This window comes from Pelobates fuscus, chromosome 11 (assembly GCF_036172605.1).
Source record: "Pelobates fuscus isolate aPelFus1 chromosome 11, aPelFus1.pri, whole genome shotgun sequence".
NCBI lineage: Eukaryota > Metazoa > Chordata > Amphibia > Anura > Pelobatidae > Pelobates > Pelobates fuscus.
This window is the reverse complement of record NC_086327.1, coordinates 99,980,305-100,005,196: the sequence shown is the minus strand read 5'-3', so window position 1 is coordinate 100,005,196 and position 24,892 is coordinate 99,980,305. Positions and strand designations below refer to the sequence as shown.

The 24,892-nt window shown below is 39.8% G+C and overlaps 2 protein-coding genes across 3 annotated transcripts in view; both read right to left on the bottom strand.

Moving 5' to 3' along the window:
* Positions 1-1,883: 1,883 nt before the first annotated feature.
* Positions 1,884-11,422, bottom strand: CFAP107 (cilia and flagella associated protein 107). Of its 2 annotated transcripts, XM_063435778.1 has the most exons (4): positions 11,235-11,422; positions 6,230-6,340; positions 3,121-3,295; positions 1,884-2,292 (listed from the first exon to the last, which is right to left on the bottom strand). In XM_063435778.1, exons 1-4 carry the CDS (start codon positions 11,343-11,345, stop codon positions 1,979-1,981), a joined length of 711 nt encoding a protein of 236 aa, XP_063291848.1. In that variant the 5' UTR covers positions 11,346-11,422; the 3' UTR covers positions 1,884-1,978. The 2 variants fall into 2 exon arrangements, with proteins under 2 accessions (XP_063291848.1, XP_063291849.1); XM_063435779.1 differs by lacking the exon at positions 6,230-6,340.
* A 1,623-nt stretch (positions 11,423-13,045) lies between these two features.
* The window catches only part of AADACL4 (arylacetamide deacetylase like 4), a 32,757-nt gene continuing 20,910 nt past the window's right edge, over positions 13,046-24,892 (bottom strand). The window contains exons 2-4 of the mRNA XM_063436993.1: positions 22,688-22,913; positions 21,115-21,178; positions 13,046-13,898 (exon numbers count right to left, since the gene is read on the bottom strand). Of these exons, the coding sequence (XP_063293063.1) occupies positions 13,133-13,898; positions 21,115-21,178; positions 22,688-22,913 (1,056 nt within the window). The 3' untranslated portion in view covers positions 13,046-13,132. The remainder of the gene's footprint in view (positions 13,899-21,114; positions 21,179-22,687; positions 22,914-24,892) is intronic.

Sequence of the window (24,892 nt, the reverse complement as noted above, 5' to 3'; positions counted from 1 at the left end):
TTTGTCTTTTACGCTTCTAAATCTTTGTTTATTTTTGTGCTGCCTTCCGGCCATTGTTTTATATTTTGAATAAATGTTTTAATTTTAAAAGAACATATTGTGAAAACGTCAGTGTATTGTTCCCCTTGGTGTACTGCTTTTTTGTTTAATTTTGTGTTTTGCCTCTGGGGTTACTCCATTCTGTACCTTCAATTGACGTTTGTGTGACTATTTAGGTATGCTGTATTTTATAGCAGGAAAGCAGTAGACTATTGTACTTTGAATTGCAGAGGACTACTGCTTCATCACTCTTGTAACAGACCCCCTGGTATTGCTTGGCCAACAAACTTGAAACATTATAACTACTGGATTTGTTACTTGTGTTATATTTCACATACGAATGGGAAAACAAATGACACTTCTAGCCCATTCGTATGAACAAACAAACTACCAAACCAGAGACCACCCAGCCCAGGCATGTGCCACCAATTAACTCCTTGACTCTGTGCCAAACCGCAAATGTTCGAAGTGGTTCACTGGGTGGCCGTCGATTCGTATGTACGAACACTCAAACTCCCGAACACTGCTGAGACTTCCAAGACCACTTCGTTTCGCACAGATTTATATGAACAAGATGGCGTTCGGTAAACGTAATCCATGAACGAGGCGGCACACGACCAGTAAACTCATGAACAATAAAAGCATGACTGTTCGGTATTTTAATTGTACGAAAAGGGACCGGCCGCACCAGCTGAACACATGGAACTATTTTGGGCAGGAGCCCCGTGTGCCGCTGGGTAGGAATGGGATTTCCAGCTATCTCCCGAACCCCTGAACCGATACGTATGATTTTTGAATTTGTTTGTCCCATAATTATGCTTGTTCTGAAAATTTAAGTTTTATTGGAATTGGATGTATAGTTTTGATTTTCTAAAAATTGGGTAAAAAGTATATTTTTCCCCTGGAGATAACTGAGCTGATACAGCCATTAACTCAATTATCTCCCAAGCAGAGGGGAGGAATTTACTGTAATGAATGGGAGTGTTTAACTGTGTAACTGTAAATGATTGGTTGTTGAGTTTGTGTTTTCGGTGCCCAACAAGGTCCACATGGGTGGTAACCTTGTGGGAAAAGTTGTATAAAAGAAATGATAAAAGAAATGCTTGTGTGCCCATTAAATCAGTTCGTGCTTAACCCTCAATACGTAGCCTTGTCTCATTATTGAAGGGAACCTGCATCTAGCTAAATCACTAGCTCTTGTAAGAGCTCTGCTACTCTCCCTATCCTGATCCAGCTGCTGGGACATCTGGAATATTCTGCAGCACAGCCTCTCACCAGAGAAGGACATATCCAACGGCAGACACCCCTATGACAACCTGGGTGGCCATTACAACTCTATTTAATTATCACCCTTCTGTTGCAAAGCACTGACCTACTTTTGCCAAACCACTTTATTTATTGATGCTTGCATTTGGCCCCTAACATATATTTGACCTAAAAGACCAATCTGTGACTTTTGAAAACAAAAGTGCTCAACCCCAATGAAACGATGATTGTCTAATAATTTGCCACTATTAAGGCCATCTATTGATCGTGGAGCTTGTAACCTTCCATTGCCTATTAGAGGCTGGTTGTCCAATATTAGGTCACTTTAGTACCATTTATTTAATCTTGGACATCTACACTTTTCTCTTATTGACCCTGTAATTATCTAGATCTTGATATGTAGCACCATACAATAAACTTTAGAAAAATATAACAGTCCAATGGTTTTAACAGTTTAAACTATTATTCCAAAATTATTTTATGATGCTTTAATAGAATTCTAATCAATATTAACAAAAACAACCAAAAAAAAACAAAAAAACAATGCATCAGTTGAAAATTTTGGTTATTCGATCACTTCTTTATTTTCTTTGGGTACATTTAGCTCTGTTGGTGTAAGAAATCCTGACTAGTAAAGTTTATAAATGAAAGTATATTGCCTGATAGAATGTATTTAGCAAACAAAGGGCATAGATTTCTGGTGAAGACATGGTGATTCATTTCCCAGGGAGCTGCCGATACTCTGCACTGGATGATCAGGTACCTGTAAATGTCTGTAGTATCTGAAATCTAGACTTTTATTGAGGTTGTTACTATGATACATGTTACTGGAGAGTATGCAGGGTGCCACTCCGTAGCGGGGGATCGCATATGCAGCAGGTGGTGGCTTTTTATAGGAAGCTGAATAAAGACTTCTTATATCATTGGAAGAACTTTCTCTCCACTTCCTTTCCTTTTCTTCCTTAAGACCATAGTTAGTAGGTGGCTCTGCAAATATATATATATATATCTTATATTCAAGAAAAATAGTATGTTAAATCTTACAAAAGCACATGCTTTGCAGCATTCTGTGACTATGAACTAGCTATTTCTGATTCTGATGACAAAGTGACCAATGCTAATCTTTGTTGATGTCTGAACTGTGTCTTGCAACTTAGAAAACGACTTTCTAGATCCACGTTCCCCAATTATTATTTGCTAGTAATTCAGCTTTCAAAGCACAGTACACATACTAATATCAAGGCAGTTAGAATCTAAAGCAATGAGGGACCTCAACGCTGAGATATTTTTGGGACCATTGAAGTGTACTTACTGTCCACCATTTCACCTAGACAGGTGTAAATATCTGGAAGCCCCCTCCAATATAATGAATATTTCAAAGTATGTTATATAAAGCACAAATATATAAGTTGACAGCATGCCCATTAAGTGGAATTTAAAGATGTCTGTTTACACTATAACAAAGAGTTGTTACATATGTTATCAAAAGGATATGTAGCTTTTGGGCCCCCTTGAGTCTCTGCACCACCTTGCGCCCAATCACTGAACAAAGTGTTAGATGGACATATTACTTCTGATTATTTAAAATTAACAGAAGTTGTAACAAAACCACAGCTGGATGATATACAAGTATAGAATGGGACTGGGAGGGAGTGAGAGCTACTGATGAGATGAGAACGAGTTTCTATTCAATATTCCCGTATCCAACATATCTACCATACGTCAACACATCACATATGCTTTACTTATTAAATGCCGCAGTTGTGCGTGCAGGTGACTATTTACACTTTAAGAGTTAGAAGCGATCAGTCTTACCTACAGTAGGATAATCAGAGCACTCAGGAACCCAAGCTAAATGGGTTCCATTAAACGTTCGAAGAGGAGGCAATGCAGAATTTCCATGCCTTATGTAATGATCATCATATACCGACACCAAATTTCTATTGTGGGGTTCATCATGGTGGGTAATTAAATGTTGTTTTGGTAGACCCTACAATATAAGACAAAATGGAATAGGTGTTCCATAGACATTAAGCAAACCATGGTGGAACCTAACTGTATAGTTTACTTGAGATAATTTGCTTTACTTATGTGAAAATACTGAAAACCGGTCTTGAGAATAGGTCTTCTCAAGATCCTCCATTTGTTATACAAGATGCTTTTACCATAGGATTAAAAATATGTGTCAAAAATAAACTAACTCTAAAATAACAAATTGTACATTAAAAAACACACACACACAAAACTTTACAATCTTGACAATGGGGAAGCACGAACATGTCCCATTGCAACAAAAATATAATGGTAGTAGTAATGTCCCGAACGGTTCGCTGGCGAATAGTTCCTGGCGAACATAGCTTGTTCGCGTTCGCCACGGATGGCGAACATATGCGATGTTCGGTGCGCCCCCTATTCGTCATCATTGAGTAAACTTTGACCCTGTACCTCACAGTCAGCACACACATTCCAGCCAATCAACAGCAGACCCTCCCTCCCAGACCCTCCCACCTCCTAGACAGCATACAATTTAGATTAATTCTGAAGCTGCATTCATTTTTTTTTGTGTTTGTGTTTATTATACATTATCCCTCCCATAGCCAGTAACCTGTGTTTATTATACATTATCCTCCCATAGCCAGTAACCTGTGTTTATTATACATTATCCCCTCATAGCCAGTAACCTGTGTTTATTATACATTATCCCCCCACAACCAGTAACCTGTGTTTATTATACATTATCCCCCTACAACCAGTAACCTGTGTTTATTATACATTATCCCCCCATAGCCAGTAACCTGTGTTTATTATACATTATCCTCCCCATAGCCAGTAACCTGTGTTTATTATACATTATCCTCCCATAGCCAGTAACCTGTGTTTATTATACATTATCCCTCCATAGCCAGTAACCTGTGTTTATTATACATTATCCCCCCATAGCCAGTAACCTGTGTTTATTATACATTATCCCCCCCCCATAGCCAGTAACCTGTGGTTATTATACATTATCCCTCCCATAGCCAGTAACCTGTGTTTATTATACATTATCCCTCCCATAGCCAGTAACCTGTGTTTATTATACATTATCCTCCCCATAGCCAGTAAACTGTGTTTATTATACATTATCCCCCCATAGCCAGTAACCTGTGCTTATTATAGCGATGTTCGCCAGGGACTATTCGCCAGCGAACCGTTCGGGACATCACTACTTGGGACAGAAGGTAAAAAGAAGCAAAGTCCAATAGCCAGATGGCTATCCAAGTCCATAAAAAGCACTAAAATATAAAATGTAAAGTGCAGCTGGACCAGGTGTAAATCACCTTGTGAGTCTTGTGGAGAATAGGCACAAATGTCCTCAAGGGTCCTGAGTGCCTATTGTGACTATTCTCCACAAGACTCACAAGGTGATTTACACCTGTTCCAGCTGCACTTTACATTTTATATTTTAGTGCTTTTTATGGACTTGGATAACCATCTGGCTATTGGACTTTGCTTCTTTTTACCTTCTGATTTATCAAGAGCAATTCTGTATATATATATATTTTGCATCAATAAATTTACTTTGAAGAAAGAATCCCTTTCTCTGTCAGTCCTGTTATCTCCAGAACGACCAAAGGAAGGACAGGGACATCCTATTAAGTGTCCCACTGCAAAACTCATGGGAGCCATATGATTCTATTTGGCTCCCGGCTTGTGAGTACATGACCTTTATTATTTTCCTACCATTTGCATATTGACTGTTTACACCATATGTTTTTATGCTTTTATTTTAGGAAGCCTTAAGAAGTGTGATCCACCATTGTATGTATTGTATTTGTTATTGTTAGAGTGGTTGGAGGGGTCCCACTCAGGTGGTTACAACAGTCTTGTTGTCACACTCCACCACTTTTCTCTACTGTATTAGTTTTTACTTGCTATTTCTAAGGACTGTCCCCTAGCACTCGCTGGTCCACTCCTCTCCTAACCTTCTTACGAACAGGCAGAAGCTCCTGTTATACATTGTGGGACAGAGAAAAGGTGTATGTAGTTAGTGTAGATGAAATGGAACATGCCAGAGTGTTAGAAAGACTGAAGCCACAAGAGCATTTGCGCAGAGCATTTGTATAGTGTGCATAGTCCACTTTACCTTAACTTATTTTATTGTTAGTCAGTCCACACCACATCACTCTTAAGTTTCCATGCTTAAGCAAGATCATGTGAAAAGTAGTTTTAAAAAAAAGTGTTTTTATTTTTTATTTTTTATTTAATGGGCCTATTTCATAGACATGGGATTGGAGCTCCAGCTCCATCAGCCCCTATGTTAATCTGGCCCTGATCATGGGAATGAATCCCTCCATCATGGCTCCCTGTCAATCTTTGCCTTTGGCACCTGACACTCAGCATAGAGAAATGAGGAAAACCAAAAACGACGGGAGAAACTTGACACATTTATGACTAATCTTCACTGAATACTTGGCACGATTAATTAACTCTACTAGATTTTTTAATCTGTTTCTCCGTTTACTCTCTAACCATCAGTTTTGAGTATATGCCATTTTTTTCAGCAATATAATGGATGTTTTAATTTTACACCATTTTTTCCCAAGAGAAAACCTTTCTGTTTCACTTTTCTATTTCCCACCATTCTACATATCTAGGTCTTTAGAAACAGAATTTATTATGATTTATTTAAAAAGTAACCAGCACATATTAGATTATTTTTAGAACACTTTCATAAATACAACTAAAACTAATGGCTGGAAAAAACTGTCAATTTTCAAAACACTGACACATTTGCCCCAACGTTTTTTTCTTTTTCCAATACGTTGTGTGCATAGTGGGGTTTTGTTTTGTTTTTTTAACTTGTAGATTTTAATTTAGCAAAACAGAGAGTATTAGGAAATAACAAAAGTGGTTAGAAAAAGAGACATTTGTATTAATTTACCTCCATTCTCTTCATGATAGACCTTCTCAATATTGGACCTGATGGATTGCCTGGGAAGTAGACAAAGTCTATACCATAGCAACTGTTGTGGGATTTGGAGTTTCGCTGAAACTAAACATATAGGTGTGTTATAAAGCATATCAACATATAATGGATGAAAAGCAGAGTGTTTTCTTGTTTTTTTTTTTTTTAATTCAGCTTACTTTATGGATGAAAAGCAGAGTGTTTTCTTGTTTTTTTTTTTTTTTTAATTCAGCTTACTTTATCTAATGTTTGTCACTTCATTATTTTCTACCTGTTGAGATGTGTGCCTTCTAGCATTTCTCCGTGGGACATTAACAAAGGCTAATATAATATGTATGTAAAAGCTGTATCCATACCTACTGTAAAGTAATTTAAACCATCTACACAGCATGCAGAGGATATAAGTCATTTCACACTTTGGAATAAACTGCAAATTTATATTTGTTATTTATCAACAAACTAACAGTTATCTATTAATAGTGTTCAACATGATCCCAATTACATTGTTCAGTACTTTTCTGTCAGGATTACAGTATGATCCAACACGTAGAAATTGTGTAACACAGAGGATTGATCGGTAACGTATACCGGACCTTAGAATGGCCGGACTAACGAACCAAAGAATAGTCAGGAATAGCCGAGGTCAAGGGACACAAAAAGAGACCCAACGATAAGGGAAAGCCAGGGGTCAGGGATGCCAGAAAACAGGGAATTCAAAATCAATGCCAAATAACCAGAATCAATAACGCGCTCTCGCATAACCACAAGGGAAACCACGACAGGGCACTGAGCAAGAGGAGAACTGGGCCTAAACACACCGCCTGTGGATCTGATAGGTTGTAATCGGCCTTTGACCCCAAAGGCAGTTACCAGGTTCCTATTTGCATGATTGCTGCTCAGCACAAACCCTCCTGTGGATTAATTGCTGCTCGGCACAACTTTTCCTGTTAGGACAGTAAATGCCATTAATCACATTTTTATGTGCAGATGAATACGTGACATTTTCTATATTACTTTTACCATAGTTGAATTAATCAAGTAAGGCCCTACACACACGGTTGTTTACTAAAGGGAAACTTGCCAGCAATTAAAAGTGAATTTAATTTCAGAGTTGAAATGGAAAAAAATCTCCAAATTAGCTGTACATCCAAATTGGCTATTTGAGTCTAAAATTTCAAATTCACTTTTAATTCCAGTCAATTCGAACTTTAGGGAATAAGCCTGCTTAAATTAAAGGGCCACTATAGACACCATAACCATTTCACCTCATTGAATTGGTTATACTGCCTGAAGTTCTCTCGCACTGTCGCTACATTCAGTGTTGAAATATTTTTGAGCAGAGTGTGTGTTGTATTGGTGTATGCAGTGTGTGTTGTATTGATGAATGCAGTGTGTGTGCTGTATTTTTGTATGCAGAGTGTGTGTTGTATTGGTGTATGCAGTGTGTGTGTGTTGTATTTTTGTATGCAGAGTGTGTGTTGTATTGGTGTATGCAGTGTGTGTGTGTTGTATTTTTGTATGCAGAGTGTGTGTTGTATTGGTGTATGCAGTGTGTGTGTAAATGTGCAAACTAGGGGGGGGAGGAAAGGGCATTTTCACATGAAATGTTATTAAATGTTATTCCCCCCTCCCTGCTTCTTACCTGTGTCCAGGGGGGGGGGGGGGGAGATTCCATTCCCTGGTGGTCCGGTGGGGCCCCCTCCCTGTTACTGCAGAGGGGGCCCAGCACACTGCATCTTCATATTCAGTTAATTTCCTCCAATAACTCTCGCGAGACCTGCGGCCATGGTAACGCTCAGAAGGCCGCGGGTCTCGCAAGAGTTATTTGAAGAAATGAACTGAATGTGAAGATGCAGTGTGCTGGGCCGCCTCTGCGGTAACAGGGAGCCGGGGGCCCGCGGCTGCACACATAGATAGCGATATTCGCTTTGTGTGCAGAGAGGGAATGTGGGGCCCGAGACTGCCAGAGCAGTCCGGGCCCCCCAGGACCGCCGGGCCCATGACAACCATCATGGTTGTCACCCCCTGATGGCAGCCCTGGAGGGAGGTATCAAAACAGTTTCATGAAGAGTAAGTGGGAGCACCAGTGTGCTAGTGTGCTGTAGTGGTTATGTGCATGGAGTTTTCCCTTAATTTTCTTATTATTATTTATTCTTACAGCATTTTATCCATAAAGAATGTGCAGATTACATAGGAGGAAGACAGTGTAGAAAAAGAAGCAGATCTTTAAGGTCGGTATATTTCTCCCTCCCCACCTCCCTAGTTACCCTCATACAATGGACATGGTGCCTAGAATTGTGTTTGCAAACACACTAGAGACCTCTGTGACAGGTCCACTTTAATGTCTTCGGTTTTCCTCCATTCATTCAGTAAGAGTCTGTAAACCCTGTCCAACATAAGCCAGCCAAATCATTCTTTTTGGGGGTCTATTCATTACAGATTTTCAGACCCCATAACATATTTTAGTGAACTGAAATGGCAAAGTTTAGGTTAAAATAGTCCAGATTTATTTAGGATATTTTCCCTTTGACACTTTGTTTTGAAATTCAACTTTCCATTTACTACATTTAAAAAAAAAAACGTATTTTCCCTGTTTTTTGTTGTTTTGTAATACAATTGAAAACTGCTACAAGTTGCATATTTTGTCTCCATTTAAAATAACAGCAAGTATAAAAAAATGTGTGAAGAATGTATGAAGATTGGATTTGAAATACTTAAAGGGACACTATAGTCACCTGAACAACTTTAGCTTAATGAAGCAGTTTTGGTGTATAGAACATGCCCTTGCAGTCTCACTGCTCAATCCTCTGCCATTTAGGAGTTAAATCCCTTTGTTTATGAACCCTAGTCACACCTCCCTGCATGTGACTTGCACAGCCTTCCATAAACACTTCCTGTAAAGAGAGCCCTATTTAGGCTTTCTTTATTGCAAGTTCTGTTTAATTAAGATTTTCTTATCCCCTGCTATGTTAATATCTTGCTAGACCCTGCAAGAGCCTCCTGTATGTGATAAAAGTTCAATTTACAGAGCAAGAGATACAATTATTTAAGGTAAATTACATCTGTTTGAAAGTGAAACCAGTTTTATTTTTCATGCAGGCTCTGTCAATCATAGCCAGGGGAGGTGTGGCTAGGGCTGCATAAACAGAAACAAAGTGATTTAACTCCTAAATGACAGTGAATTAAGCAGTGAAATTGTAGGGGAATGATCTGTACACTAAAACTGCTTTATTTAGCTAAAGTAATTTAGGTGACTATAGTGTTCCTTTAAGGTTTTATATACTGGGATATATGTACACTGCTCAAAAAGATAAAGGGAACACAAAAATAACACATCCTATATCTGAATGAATTAAATATTCTTCTGAAATACTTTTGTTCTTTACATAGTTGAATGTGCTGACAACAAAATCACACAAAAATTAAAAAATGGAAATCAAATTTTTCAACCCATGGAGGTCTGGATTTGGAGTCACACTCAAAATTAGTGGAAAAACACATTACAGGCTGATCCAACTTTGATGTAATGTCCTTAAAACAAGTCGAAATGAGGCTCAGTAGTGTGTGTGGCCTCCACGTGCCTGTATGACCTCCCTACAACGCCTGTGCATGCTCCTGATGAGGTGGCGGATGGTCTCTTGAGGGATCTCCTCCCAGACCTGGACTAAAGCATCTGCCAACTCCTGGACAATCTGTGGTGCAACGTGACGTTGGTGGATGGAGCGAGACATGATGTCCCAGATGTGCTCAATTGGATTCAGGTCTAGGGAACAGGCAGGCCAGTCCATAGTCTTGCAGGAACTGCTGACACACTCCAGCCACATGAGGTCTAGCATTGTCTTGCATTAGGAGGAACCCAGGGCCAACCGCACCAGCATATGGTCTCACAAGGGGTCTGAGGATCTCATCTCGGTACCTAATGGCAGTCAGGCTACCTCTGGCAAGCACATGGAGGGCTGTGCGCCCCCCCAAAGAAATGCCACCCCACACCATTACTGACCCACTGCCAAACTGGTCATGCTGGAGGATGTTGCAGGCAGCAGAACGTTCTCCACGGCGTCTCCAGACTCTGTCACGTCTGTCACATGTGCTCAGTGTGAACCTGCTTTCATCTATGAAGAGCACAGGGCGCCAGTGGCGAATTTGCCAATCTTGGTGTTCTCTGGCAAATGCCAAACGTCCTGCACGGTGTTGGGCTGTAAGCACAACCCCCACCTGTGGACGTCGGACCTTCTTGCCACAGCTCGCATTGATGTGCCATCCTGGATGAGCTGTACTTCCTGAGCCACTTGTGTGGGTTGTAGACTCCGTCTCATGCTACCACTAGAGTGAAAGCACCGCCAGCATTCAAAAGTGACCAAAACATCAGCCAGGAAGCATAGGAACTGAGAAGTGGTCTGTGGTCACCACCTGCAGAACCACTCCTTTATTGGGGGTGTCTTGCTAATTGCCTATAATTTCCACCTGTTGTCTATCCCATTTGCACAACAGCATGTGAAATTGATTGTCACTCAGTGTTGCTTCCTAAGTGGACAGTTTGATTTCACAGACGTGTGATTGACTTGGAGTTGCATTGTGTTGTTTAAGTGTTCCCTTTATTTTTTGAGCAGTGTATATATGGAACCATTTAAAGCAAGCCAAAGATGTTTGCTTCTATGTAAACTCTATCGCTGTAGTACGCACAGTTTGCCATCACAAATATTAGTTTAAAGTAACAACTTCCCAGAGGGGATTTTAGCCCAAAATTTTGCTATTCAATGGTAATTTCCAAACAATTCACCATTTAGTAAATAAGCCAGAGATTGCCTATGGTGGTTAGACCCCTCCCCATTAACCCTTACATTTACAGCGTTAACTACCCCATAGCCATGCAAATCATTGCTCAGTTCTGTCACTGAAAGCATTAAGGAATAGAGCAACTGGATCTCTTCATTTATGTTCAAATCATATCCTTATAAAACCCAATTTCCCATGCCCGTACCTTTCTTCTTTCCTCTTGCCAGTTTCCAATTAAGACTTTGTTGGAGTATTTCTGTTCAATTCTCCATCCTGGCTCGGACAATTCCTTGGATTTCTTTGCATTATTAGACATGATGTGAAGTGGATTCTACGGGACTCAGTGTTCAGTGTTGTTAACCATGAGCAGATAGTTGCTAACGTAAGATCACATTTCACTGCTCTCAGTAAAAGATAGAATGTTTACTGTTACTATGGGGACACAATAGAATGCCCTCTCATTGCTTTCTGTATAGAGGCTACCATGTTAACAAAAGTGCCTATTATATCGCTTCTACATGAAGGTTTGTACACTGTCTTACAATGTGTTGCAATATATATATATATATATATAAAACATATATATGTTCAGTCTACTAAGGTGTCTGTAATAACTCTTTATTAAACTCTTTATTTTAATAACTCTCTAATTATATGAAATATCTCTGCAATATGATCTAACCTAAAAACAGGTGATCACCACAAAGATTTGTCAGCCTAAATTATTTCTATATATCAATAATTATCATTATGATAATGATTTATAAAGCGCCAACAAATTATCCGCAGTGTTGTACAATGGGTGGACTAATAGACAAGTATTTGTAACATGACGAATTGGTCGCACAGGAACAGAGAGTATCCAGAGCCTTGGTCAAATGAGCTCACATTCTAAATTTAGTGGGGTAAAGTGGCAAGAGTAGGATGTATTTCATGTACTGGAAAATTATATGAAATATCTCTGTAATTATGTGACATCTGATGTAGAAATCACTTAATTTAGCATTATCTAATAAAGATCTATTCAACTAAATTATTTTCCCTAAAACTTTAACATGTGGGTTAGCTCCCACAGCCCCCCTTCCCGGAATATGTAAAATATTTCTGTAATTATGTGACATCTAACACCTTAAATGTGTTTCTGGCTGAAACTTTCATTTGGGGTGCTAGCCTATCATCCTTAAATACTTAATATCTCTGTAATTATGAGGCATCTAATGAACCAACTAGCTGATCTAACAAATCTACCAAAATAGCTAGCTTTTTGTCCAAAGTTCTGTTAAGGGAGGACTGAGGACAGGTTAGCCCCCAAAACAAATAATTATTAATATTGCTTCTTCTATGTTAGATCTAACACAAACAACAATTGACCTAACCACATCTAATGATCTAATGATCTGCATAAATTTTGGTAATTTGTTTTATATATAAATGGTTTTATTATTATTATAATGTTATCATTAATATAGCGCCAACAAATTCTGCAGCGCTTTACAGTGGGTGTACGAACAAACATGTAGTTGTAACCAGACAAGTTGGACACACAGGAACAGAGGGGTTGAGGGCCCTGCTCAATGAGCTTACATGCTAGAGGGAGTGGGGTATAGTGACACAAAAAGGTAAGAATAGTATTAGACTAATGACATTTGCAAGAGAGGAATTAGTTTTAATTAATTAGTTTTAAAAGAGGAAATACACAGTATGACAATACAGTGGATGATTCACATCATATGAAAGATTGGCCCATACAGAAACAAGTCACAACTTAAACATCCAAATTTTTCCTTATTGCACCATGTGCATTGTAATCAAGCATGCCAGATAATTTCATTCACTCACTAGATTTGAACAAATCTAAAAAAAAAAAAAAAATTGTTTGTAGCAAAGGACAAAAAAAAGATACATTTAGGGTTTCCATTTATTTTTAATGAAATAGTAACTTACGTGATAAAAAATTACTTTAATAAAGTTCACTTAGGTACCCACAGTAGATGATCAAATATTACTCAAATGTATATTTGCATCCCATTGAACAAACAACATTCAAATGAAATAACAGAGCACCTAGGAAGTCAAGGAGAGTTTAATTTTTGTAAATAATTATTAATCAATGTTCTTGATAAAGTTAGCAATATCATCAAGAGCAAGCTTTCCAGATGGAAATAATTTGAATAAACTGATTATGCCGTGAAACCCATCTTTAACATGGTACCAGTTGACTTGAACCCCATTATCTTCCAGTCTTTTCTTATACAGAATTCCATCATCCCGAAGGACATCAAACTCACATGTTAAAATATAAGCTTTTGGTAAAAGGCGGACTACTGCATCTTCAGCAAGTAAGGGAGAGCAGGGTTTCTCCAAGGTAGTTTTGGCTATCTTGTAGACTTCTTCATCATGGGAAGTCATAATATAGGGTTTATAACCACGGACTTTAAACTCATCAGGAATATGATCAGCACTTAGCCACTTCCTGTACTGTAATTTCATATCAACCGGAACATGATGGCCGTCAATCACATCTTCCAACACAGAGAGGTCATCACCTATGTAGTTAAGCATATAAAATGCTGCACGTTCTCGGTATAAAATGGGAACAGCTCGGTTCTGCTGGAATGAAGGCAAATTGAAATCTAACATCTGGACACTGGGATATATAAGTACTTGGGCCATTGGCTTTGGAAGGTCCTCCCTGCCCACAAGAGCCTGGCAAACAGCTGCCGTTAGATTGCCTCCAGCACTGTCACCACTTATGATGACAGAGGACCTATCAACTCCATATTCTTCTGTGATCTTCAGAAAGTGAATTGTAGCATTCAGACAGTCTTCATATGCTGCTGGATACCGGTGTTCTGGAGCCAAGCGATACCTAAGAACAGAGATACATTATATGAAGGCTCATGTAAACCTATTGACCCATACAGACTTAATTTTAGTCTCATTCTAAAGATATTTTATTGATGTTTATATTAGTAGTGTGCTGGGAACCAGTCACAAAAGTGGGTGATAACGGAGTGCTTCTAAAACATTCACAAGTTGTCTATACTCACAACCTGGTCTTGTGATTCCATTTTGTAATTCTATTTTTAATACAAAAAAATACAATATATGTATATATACAAGTTTATTTAAGAAAACCCCAAATCAGCAAAAGTATGTATAATTGAAACTGTTACATTGTTACCTTCAAAAACCTACAGTTCCATGTCCCCCAAACCTTTGTCTGTAAAACAGTGCTTCTTCACATTGACAGATTTACTCGCTAAACTCAAAATTGTAGTGAAATCAAATCTGAATAAGAAACTTCAGGCAAAATCAGCTGACCTGAAATATCTGAAAAACTCAGTTGTAGTCACAGCATCATATCAATTTTGCTGCTACAATTCAGAATTTAGTGAATAACTCTATGAACCATGAAAAAAAGCACCCTCTTCCTATTCAAATTTTCTGAGAACTGGAATTTTCCATTACTTTAGAGATATGTGTCACAACTAGATATATTTTATATTCATTACAATTCCTGCTAATTCTCTTTAAGCTAGATGTCTGAATTCCGCTCAGCTGGATTATAAAATATATATTAAAAGAAAGAAAATAAATCAATTAAAATGATTCTCATACCATCATTTTTAAACGTATTATGTACCATCTCTCTGCCATTTGAGATAAGTAAAACGTATTAGCCATTCAAAAGTCAGCTAACACTGAGCCACAGATTGGGAGAGCCAGCAGAAGTAATCCTACTGCACCCAAAAGATAGGAAAGAGGAGGGTGTCTGAAAATGTGTACATTTTACGTGTGACACCTGCATGTGTGTTAGTCTGTGTATCTCTATGTGTGTCTGTGTATCTGTATGTGTGTATGTGGGTGCCTCTGTATCTGTATATGTCAGTTTGTGTCTGTGTATCTGTGAGTGATTGTATATGTGTGTACCTGTATGTGTGTACCCATGTATATGTGTGTCTGTGTATCTGTCAATGTGTATCTGTGTGCCTATGTATCTGCATGTGTGTATTTGTGTCAGTTTGTGTATATGCATGTGTGTACGCGCATACATCACAGCATCTTAACAACACTACACGCAAATATACCCCTGCATTTAAACGTTGACACTACATGCAAACACACCCCTGCATTCAAACTTCAACACTACATTCAAACACACCTCTGTATTAAAACACCAACATTATATATCAACACATCATCGCATTAAAAAAAAAAAAAACACCTTACACACAAATGCATGCCTGCATTCTGATGCCAACAACACTTTCCCTCACACATACTCAATACAAAAACATGATTACATGCAAACACACATGCACTGCTCGGTGCTAAATACTACCCTGCAAGAATGAGCAAGTGATAAATCCCCAGTGTCACGTTTCTCACCGTGACATCCAGATGGCCAGACATGCCCAGCAGGGGATTTGAACTATGGTTCTCATGTGTCCTGTTCCTGCTGTCTTGCCTCTGAGTCACTGTCAGGATTACTAGTTGATCCAGCACGTAGGATTGTGTCACACTGAGGACTAATCGGTAACGTATTACCGGGCCTTAGAATGGCCGGACTTAACGCACCAAAGAATAGTCAGGATACTTACCGAGGTCAGGGGACACAGAATGAGACACGATAAGGGAAAGCCGGAAGTCAGGGATACCAGAATACAGGGAAGACAAAATCAAAGCCAAAGTCAAAAACCAGGATATAAAAGCTCAGGAACACACTCTCGGACAACCACTAGGGAAACCATTAAAGGGCAATGAGGGAAGGCAAGAAAGGAGTTTAAATACGTCTCTGTTAATTCTGATTGGCCGAACCCTGCCTCTGACCACAGAACGTGCGCGTACATCTCCCCGTTAAGTCACGCGCACGCCGATGTCGTCATTAACGTGGGCGGACATGAGGGTATAATTTGCCGTGGATCCGCAGGGGCCGGCGTCCATTAACATGCTGCAAGAGTTAGTTATACAGATGCATGGCCGCTGGGCGCAAATACTGCAAGGTGGGGAGGAATATGTTACAGCCACTTCAGAACTTTATTCTAACATTGTCTGCAGCACTAACGGGATGGACTTCACCAGTGGCTCCTACCTGTCTATCAAAGTCCACCTGAAGCAGATTGATCATTACTCCAGGTATAAAACACTGCCTCTCCCTGAGGGCAGTTTCAGTTCATGGTATCCTGTTTCCTAAGACTGACTTGGCTTGTGATCCTTTCTTCTTGGATTATCCGTTATTGCCTGTTTGCTGCCTGCCCTGACTTTTGGAACCATGTCTGACTACCCTTCTGGATTTGCCCTTGTCTGTACCGCGTATTGGAAACACCTCTCATGCACAGCCCCCATGCACAGATTCACAGTCCTGGTGGTTTCTAACCTTATCACCTTGGATTGTGTTTATCTGCAAGGATGAGCACAAATTTCTGCCTACTGGACTCCCAACTAAGGTAAGCCATGACCCAGCTGGCAAAGAATTGCGGGAGTTGTACGACAGATGGGGATGTACCCTATGGTCACCTACGTTAGGTCCACCAGTGAAAATTGTAATCCTGTATTAGTCACTTTTGTCAAATTATTGATGAACAACAGTAACCTGTTAGACTATCAAATAAACTATTCCACACACAACTATAGAACACTATAGGGCCAGGAACACAAACATGTATTCCTGACCCTATAGTGTTAAAACCACCATCTTCCACCCCTTTTCCCCCCTCACACACTAAATATAGTAAAATATTACTTAATTAACTCTGCAGCTGCTGCCTCTACCACGGATCGGTCTGCTTGGCTGATATAATCAGAAATAATTCTGTGAGCCAAATCACAATGCTTTCACATAGGATTGATTGAATCTGTCAAGGAGGCAGATCAGGGGCAAAGCCAGCACAAACCAAACACAGCCCTGACTAATCAGCATCTCCACCAGTGATTCAGGGTACCAATTCTGTGCAATATAAGTTTATTTGTATTTATTTTATTTGATCACTGTTGCACAAGGTCTATTTATTATTGGTATATCTTTATATTTTTGGTTTATATACAAATACAAAAAGAGAAGTCCTGCGCTTAAGCTGCAAGGACTACAACACACATCAGCCCCAATATATAGTAAAAACCAAAGAAAAGAAAATGTTACTTGCGCTTTTTCCTTAATCCCTATGTATATTTAGACAAATGGAGGTCATTTAGTTGCTCCAATGGCCATTGGAGGGATGCCCGCCTGCCAACGTCAAGGCAGACCCCCCCTAAGTGGGTCCTAACACTGACCCTTCAGCCTGCTTCCTTGAGCTTCTGGCAAAGATATCTCTAATGAGACAGAAAGGGGTATTTTTTATATACACCCCTTTACTTATTAACCCTTAATAGGGAACACATGGGATGGGTAGCAGCATTGTAACCAGGCTGTGTGATACAAAGTAAATACAAATACAAAAAGAGAAGTCCTGCGCTTAAGCTGCAAGGACTACAACACACATCAGCCCCAATATATAGTAAAAACCAAAGAAAAGAAAATGTTACTTGCGCTTTTTCCTTAATCCCTATGTATATTTAGACAAATGGAGGTCATTTAGTTGCTCCAATGGCCATTGGAGGGATGCCCGCCTGCCAACGTCAAGGCAGACCCCCCCTACTTTGTATCACACAGCCTGGTTACAATGCTGCTACCCATCCCATGTGTTCCCTATTAAGGGTTAATAAGTAAAGGGGTGTATATAAAAAATACCCCTTTCTGTCTCATTAGAGATATCTTTGCCAGAAGCTCAAGGAAGCAGGCTGAAGGGTCAGTGTTAGGACCCGCTTAGGGGGGGTCTGCCTTGACGTTGGCAGGCGGGCATCCCTCCAATGGCCATTGGAGCAACTAAATGACCTCCATTTGTCTAAATATACATAGGGATTAAGGAAAAAGCGCAAGTAACATTTTCTTTTCTTTGGTTTTTACTATATATTGGGGCTGATGTGTGTTGTAGTCCTTGCAGCTTAAGCGCAGGACTTCTCTTTTTGTATTTGTATTTACTTTGTATCACACAGCCTGGTTACAATGCTGCTACCCATCCCATGTGTTCCCTATTAAGGGTTAATAAGTAAAGGGGTGTATATAAAAAATACCCCTTTCTGTCTCATTAGAGATATCTTTGCCAGAAGCTCAAGGAAGCAGGCTGAAGGGTCAGTGTTAGGACCCGCTTAGGGGGGGTCTGCCTTGACGTTGGCAGGCGGGCATCCCTCCAATGGCCATTGGAGCAACTAAATGACCTCCATTTGTCTAAATATACATAGGGATTAAGGAAAAAGCGCAAGTAACATTTTCTTTTCTTTGGTTTTTACTATATATTGGGGCTGATGTGTGTTGTAGTCCTTGCAGCTTAAGCGCAGGACTTCTCTTTTTGTATTTGTATTTACTTTGTATCACACAGCCTGGTTACAATGCTGCTACCCATCCCATGTGTTCCCTATTAAGGGTTAATAAGTAAAGGGGTGTATATAAAAAATACCCCTTTCTGTCTCATTAGAGATATCTTTGCCAGAAGCTCAAGGAAGCAGGCTGAAGGGTCAGTGTTAGGACCCGCTTAGGGGGGGTCTGCCTTGACGTTGGCAGGCGGGCATCCCTCCAATGGCCATTGGAGCAACTAAATGACCTCCATTTGTCTAAATATACATAGGGATTAAAGAAAAAGCGCAAGTAACATTTTCTTTTCTTTGGTTTTTACTATATATTGGGGCTGATGTGTGTTGTAGTCCTTGCAGCTTAAGCGCAGGACTTCTCTTTTTGTATTTGTATTTACTTTGTATCACACAGCCTGGTTACAATGCTGCTACCCATCCCATGTGTTCCCTATTAAGGGTTAATAAGTAAAGGGGTGTATATAAAAAATACCCCTTTCTGTCCCACTAGAGATATCTTTGCCAGAAGCTCAAGGAAGCAGGCTGAAGGGTCAGTGTTAGGACCCGCTTAGGGGGGGTCTGCCTTGACGTTGGCAGGCGGGCATCCCTCCAATGGCCATTGGAGCAACTAAATGACCTCCATTTGTCTAAATATACATAGGGATTAAGGAAAAAGCGCAAGTAACATTTTCTTTTCTTTGATTTTTGGTTTATATGTTTAAGTGTTTTGGGGAAAGCAAGTGTGTATACCAGTTTTGACACATTTGTTATCACTATTTGAAGCACCTGTTACACTTCCTTTTTTAATGATTTTACTGCAAAAAGCTGATTCTACTCAGTAGAACAAATACAATAAGCTGTAGGTGTTCTGGTGACTATAGTGCCCCTTTAAAAAAGCTAATGTTATAAAAAAAATATTTTTTTTTAAAGATAGCAAAATAAAACAGTGTGTATTGTCATGAATATAGGCCACACAAGAAGAGGCAACAGGGCTACACTAGTCAGCACTGGTGCCTCCTAATCGGTTACAGAGGAACTCAAGGGCATCACCCAGAGTAAATTGAACAAAAACTACTAAATGGAGTCAGGATAAGTCCTCACAAATATGTGGGGAATCCCTCCTCCGTAAACGAGAACCTCTAAACGAAATAAGTATCCATAAATATGGTGTAAGCCTTTGGTATAGACGAAAAACAAAGCAGGATGGGACGACCACCCACTTAAAGTTTGTAGACTCCCACTCCACCAAAAGAAGTTCCTTTAAAAGTAAAAATCTGTATAGGTGGTATAAACCTTTATTAAAGCCGAATATTAGGATATTAAAATATAAAGAGCCTAACTAGAACAGTAGGTTCTATGTGAAAAACCAAAACCCAAACAAATGTGACATTGTGAATAAACAGAGTGATAATACACCTTTAAAAGTTTGGGTAAAGGAGTCTCAAAGGCCATTTCAAGTAGTAAGAGGATTTTAATAGCTGTTATAAGTATTCTCAAATTTGAGTACCGTAATTGAATAGTTCAGTAAATCGATACCTCCAGAGTATCAAGGTACAAATAATTAGTGGCTGTAGTGTGTAGAGGTTGTAAAAATTGAACCAAAACTAAGGAATATGATCAGACAGACAAATCAACAATAAACAGTAATATACACTGTATCACTTTTGAATTGATACCTAACTTCCAGTAAAACGGAGTCTGTTAGCCACCGCACACTAATGGTTACATAGTTGTTCTAATTAGATAGTGTTGCTAAGTGGACTTTATACACAGTTTACAAAGTATAGGTATTCTTGCCCATCCCTTAATTCACTATGGCCTGGACACGATGTACCCAGCTCCAAACAAAGTAGAGGAGGGGATGGTTGAAAAGAAAAAAGGGGGGGGGGGGGCTTGTCTAAAAGCAGTGCATTTAGGGGCAGTACCGCCAAAACGGGCTGAAGTGTTAGAATCACTACACACAAGTGACTATACAGCCTGTTGCATATTGTAGCCGTTATGTAAGCATCAAATGCTTCAAAGTACTAACTGCCAAATCCTTAAATTACAGAAGTTATAGGAGTTTGTTTAATACTAATATCTGGTCACACAGTCGCTGGCTGTCACTAACCCGTTGGTGATTCCAAAAACCCCTATCTCCTGATGCTACTGTAAGGCAGCCTGCTAGGTCGATACCCAAAGCCCCGATCTCATGTAGCTAGTAAACCCAATTAAATAGTTTTGTAAGTCTATTTGGCTCTATTGCTTGCATGCCTTTGAGAAAAGTGGTTGGATAATATTTTGAACTTTCTTCTTCTAAGCTATTTAAGTGACAAACTTTCCAGGTGTCCTGTTGTGTACAAACATTTTGAAGCATAGAATAAATAGTGCAGTAAACATAGTGAAAATCTTAATAAACACTCCACGCGTTCTACTGACAATTCCACACAGTACTTTGGCAGTGAATCTCACTCTGAATGTTGCTTGAGTCAAATATTTCTACATCGAGGTGGACTATTGTTTTTTTTTTTCTAATTTCATTTTCCTGTCTTGCATAATCAAGTCATCATTTTTTGCATGTAGCTAGTATGGAATAGATTTATTATATATAAATTAAGTATTTATTTACGGTTGACAAAAGCATGCGACTTTGCCAGAATTTACTTTTACAAAAGCTTGTTTTTAATATTAATTTATGATTAAACAATGAGCTTACATACCCAACTGATACCACCACCGAATCTGTTTCCTTTGAGATGTGACGACATATAGCATCATAGCTGTCTGAAAAACATGTATACAAAATACTACGTTGGTCGACTTATAAGCATCTCATGGGAAATGGTGCAGACAGCTAGCAATCTACAGTAAATCAAATTCGCAAATAAATACTTTAATTTCTAAAGATCAATAATATTCACATGTTAATAATATGCATAAATCAGCTCTGATAGATTCCCCACAAGGATGCCATCCAAAAAATGCAAAATGAGTAGGTGCAGCAATGTGATACAGTTTTTGGTTATATTAGTTATATAAAATTATAGCTGATAGATTACAATGCTTTCAGGTCTACTAATTCACAAGGGGTTTTGTAAAGGGTCATCAGTAAATCCACTGTTTAGAACGGTCATGGCTGCAATAAACTATTATTATTATATATTTTATTTTTAAGGCATAAATACATTCCACAGCACAATTGATACAAGTAAAAATACAAATGTACAATACAATTAAGAGACAAAACAAAATACAGGAGGGCCCTACTCCTATGGAAATTTACAATCGTCTGACATTGTAGTATGGCCCCATCATGTTCATGTATATGTATGTATGTATGTATATATATAAACACACATTATTATTATTATTATTATTATTTAATTTATATAGCGCCAACAGATTCCGCAGCGCTTTACAATATCATGAGAGGTGGGATTTAACTATAAATAGGACAATTACAAGAAAACTTACAGGAACGATAGGTTGGTGGATCTTGTTGCGCCAAAATAACCGTTTGCAGTAAGGCTCGCAGTAATATGTAGTTAAGCATTGGCATTTGCTACTACAGCAAGTCTGACTAGGAGTAATGCACTGTGAAAAACAGAAGGATTATAAATAGTGACTCGGTTGCTCATGCGGCTACAGGAGGAGGCTCCTCTCCATGCTTGGCCTTTCAGGCCCGTCGGGTAATGTTGGACTCCGTCCCGGTGGCCATTTTAGGTACTCCACACAGCCCTCCCTGGAGTAGGCATGACTTCCTGGGGCTTGCAGGACTTCTCGCTTGCAGGACGTCCTATGGAATAGCCTGCCTACCGCCATCAGACTCTCCCCTAGTCTTCAATCATTTAAGAAGGGCCTTAAACCCATCTCTTTAGGAAAGCTTATGGCCTCACAGACCAACCTCTTCCTCACATACCTGTCTCTTGCTCTCTCCTAAAGGGCAGCACTCTACTCTCTCCTCCAGCTCTGCTTCACTCCCACCTTATTTGATTGATATGTCTGTCCTATTGTGTTTTACACCCCACCTCCAATAGACTGTAAGCTCGTTTGAGCAGGGTCCTCTTCAACCTATCGTTCCTGTAAGTTTTCTTGTAATTGTTCTATTTATGGTTAAATCCCCCCCTCTCATAATACTGTAAAGCGCTTTGGAATCTGTTGGCGCTCTATACATGGTGATGATAATAATAATAATAATAAGTAACAATACAAATGCTGAAACAAATTCAGTAGAATGGTCTTTCTGAAGCTTGATACCTTTAGCAGTCTAGCTCAGAAGGTTAACTCACTTACCAAGGCTTCCAAACATCCATCCACCTCCATGGAAAAATACAACACCTTTCCTGCCACCTGCAGATGGTGATTTGGGCTGATAAATCCTTACTGGTACTTCATCAAACTTCAGATTCTTGACAAGCAGTTTTGGATCATCTTCTGGTTTTTCAGTCAGCAACTTATCTCTAATATAACGTGTGAAGCCAATCTGACTACATATTCCAAGGTTCTGCAATATCTTCCCCTGATGGTTCAGAGAAAAGCAAGTTATTATTAAGTATCAACAATTACATATTCCATACCGTTATACAACTGGAACACAAAAATTACAAGTAAATTATTAAATTAAATGAGGGTAAAGGGAACAAAAACTATAGCTCTGGGCAATGGATTTAAATATGGGTTTGAACACTATCATTTGAATTATTATGGCCCATATTATTTTATTTTCTTCCCTCTTATAATAGTTGATTTGTGCCATGCCACCACACTACCACCACCTATAAACAGACCCCTTTGGGCCATAACTCAACTCGACACAATACACCACACTCTCACACTTATCAACAAAAATTGAAGATACCAATCAGTTGTAAAAACGTAACCTCAGGGTACTTATGGACATTAATAGGTCCACATTGATCTAGTTCTTGATGGACTTAATTGGTTCCACACGGTACTAACACGACACAGCATTGCAATTTCTATTGAGGAACGCAGTTACAACTGAAAAACGATATCTGATGTAAACGGACATTGAAACTGAAACTGACTATGTATCTGAATGTAATCCCTTTATGGGTATATACTGTTCTTACCTTGCATTCTGTTATTACTACGGGCCTGCGAGCCTAAACTTTATCTTATTCACACTATAATAAAAACTGATTATTCATAAAAAAAAAATATGGGTTTGAACAAAAGGTGTGAGAAAGAAAATCAAATAAACCAGGAGGGATAAGCCAAATGGCAAATGATTTAGGTAAACTAGAAAAATGGTCAGAGTTGTGGCAACTGACATTTAATGTGGATAAGTGCAAGATCATGTATCTTGGACGTAAAAACACAAGGGCAGAGTACAGAATATTTGATAGAGTCCTAACCTCAACATCTGAGGAAAGGGATTTAGGGGTGATTATTTCTGATGACTTAAAGGTAGACAGACGGCGGAGTCTAACCACTGAAGCGATCAGACGCATGGCCGCAGAGCTCCGGGACAAAATCGGAAAAACAACCGATAAAAAGGGGATATACCGCCCTGAACACGCATCGGAGGGAACACATACCTCACCAGAATCCCATGGGGCGAAAAACTAAAAAACAAAAGCCCGACAAGCCCCGGCCGGGCATGAACATCGGGGACCTGTGGAAGCAGGCCCTAAGCGCACCAGGCCCCAATATGGCGTCACTACACGGCGGCTGTTCAGACTTCGACGACGGGATGTCGGACGAAACGGAGGGGGAGTACTTACCGGTACCACAGAGGCAATCACCGGCAAGACAGGTACCCCTGCCGCCTGCAGCGGCTCCCACGCCGGTTACGATGGAAGCAATCAGCAAGCTCATGGCAGACCACCACCAGAAAATTTCTGCAGAGGTGGCCGCAATCCGTGACGACCTGCGCGGGCTGTCAAGCAGACTAGGTGTAGTGGAGAGTACTTCCAGCACCCAGGCAGACCAAATCAAAGACCTGCAGCGGGCGATCACAGAGCTTACACAGCACAATCTCCTCACGGAACGCAAGCTCGACGCCCAGGAGGACAAGCGACGACAGAACAATTTAAAAATCAGGGGAGTAGCAGCAAGCATTACAGAAGCTGAACTGCCGCACTTCACCAGGCGGCTCCTCACAGCAATCCTGACCCCCAAAACGGCCAAAGTGACTCAGCTAACCGATATATTTCGCATGCCGAAACCGGCCAAGGCACCGACTACAGCCTGTGGGGACCTGGTGATCCAATTCCTGAACCGCAGGGACAAAGCTGCAGTACTAGCAGCCACCAGAGGTCAGTCTACCTACCACTTCGAGGAGATGGAGCTCTCCTTTTACGCAGACCTCTCAGGAGGGACACTAGCGTGGAGGAGGTCGCTGAGACCATTCACCTCCCTACTGCGCACGCATCAACAGCAATACCGATGGGGCCCAGCCAACACACTGCTCGTCGCCAAAGGGGACACAACACATGTGATACACGACCTACAAGAAGCTGCAACAGCACTGAG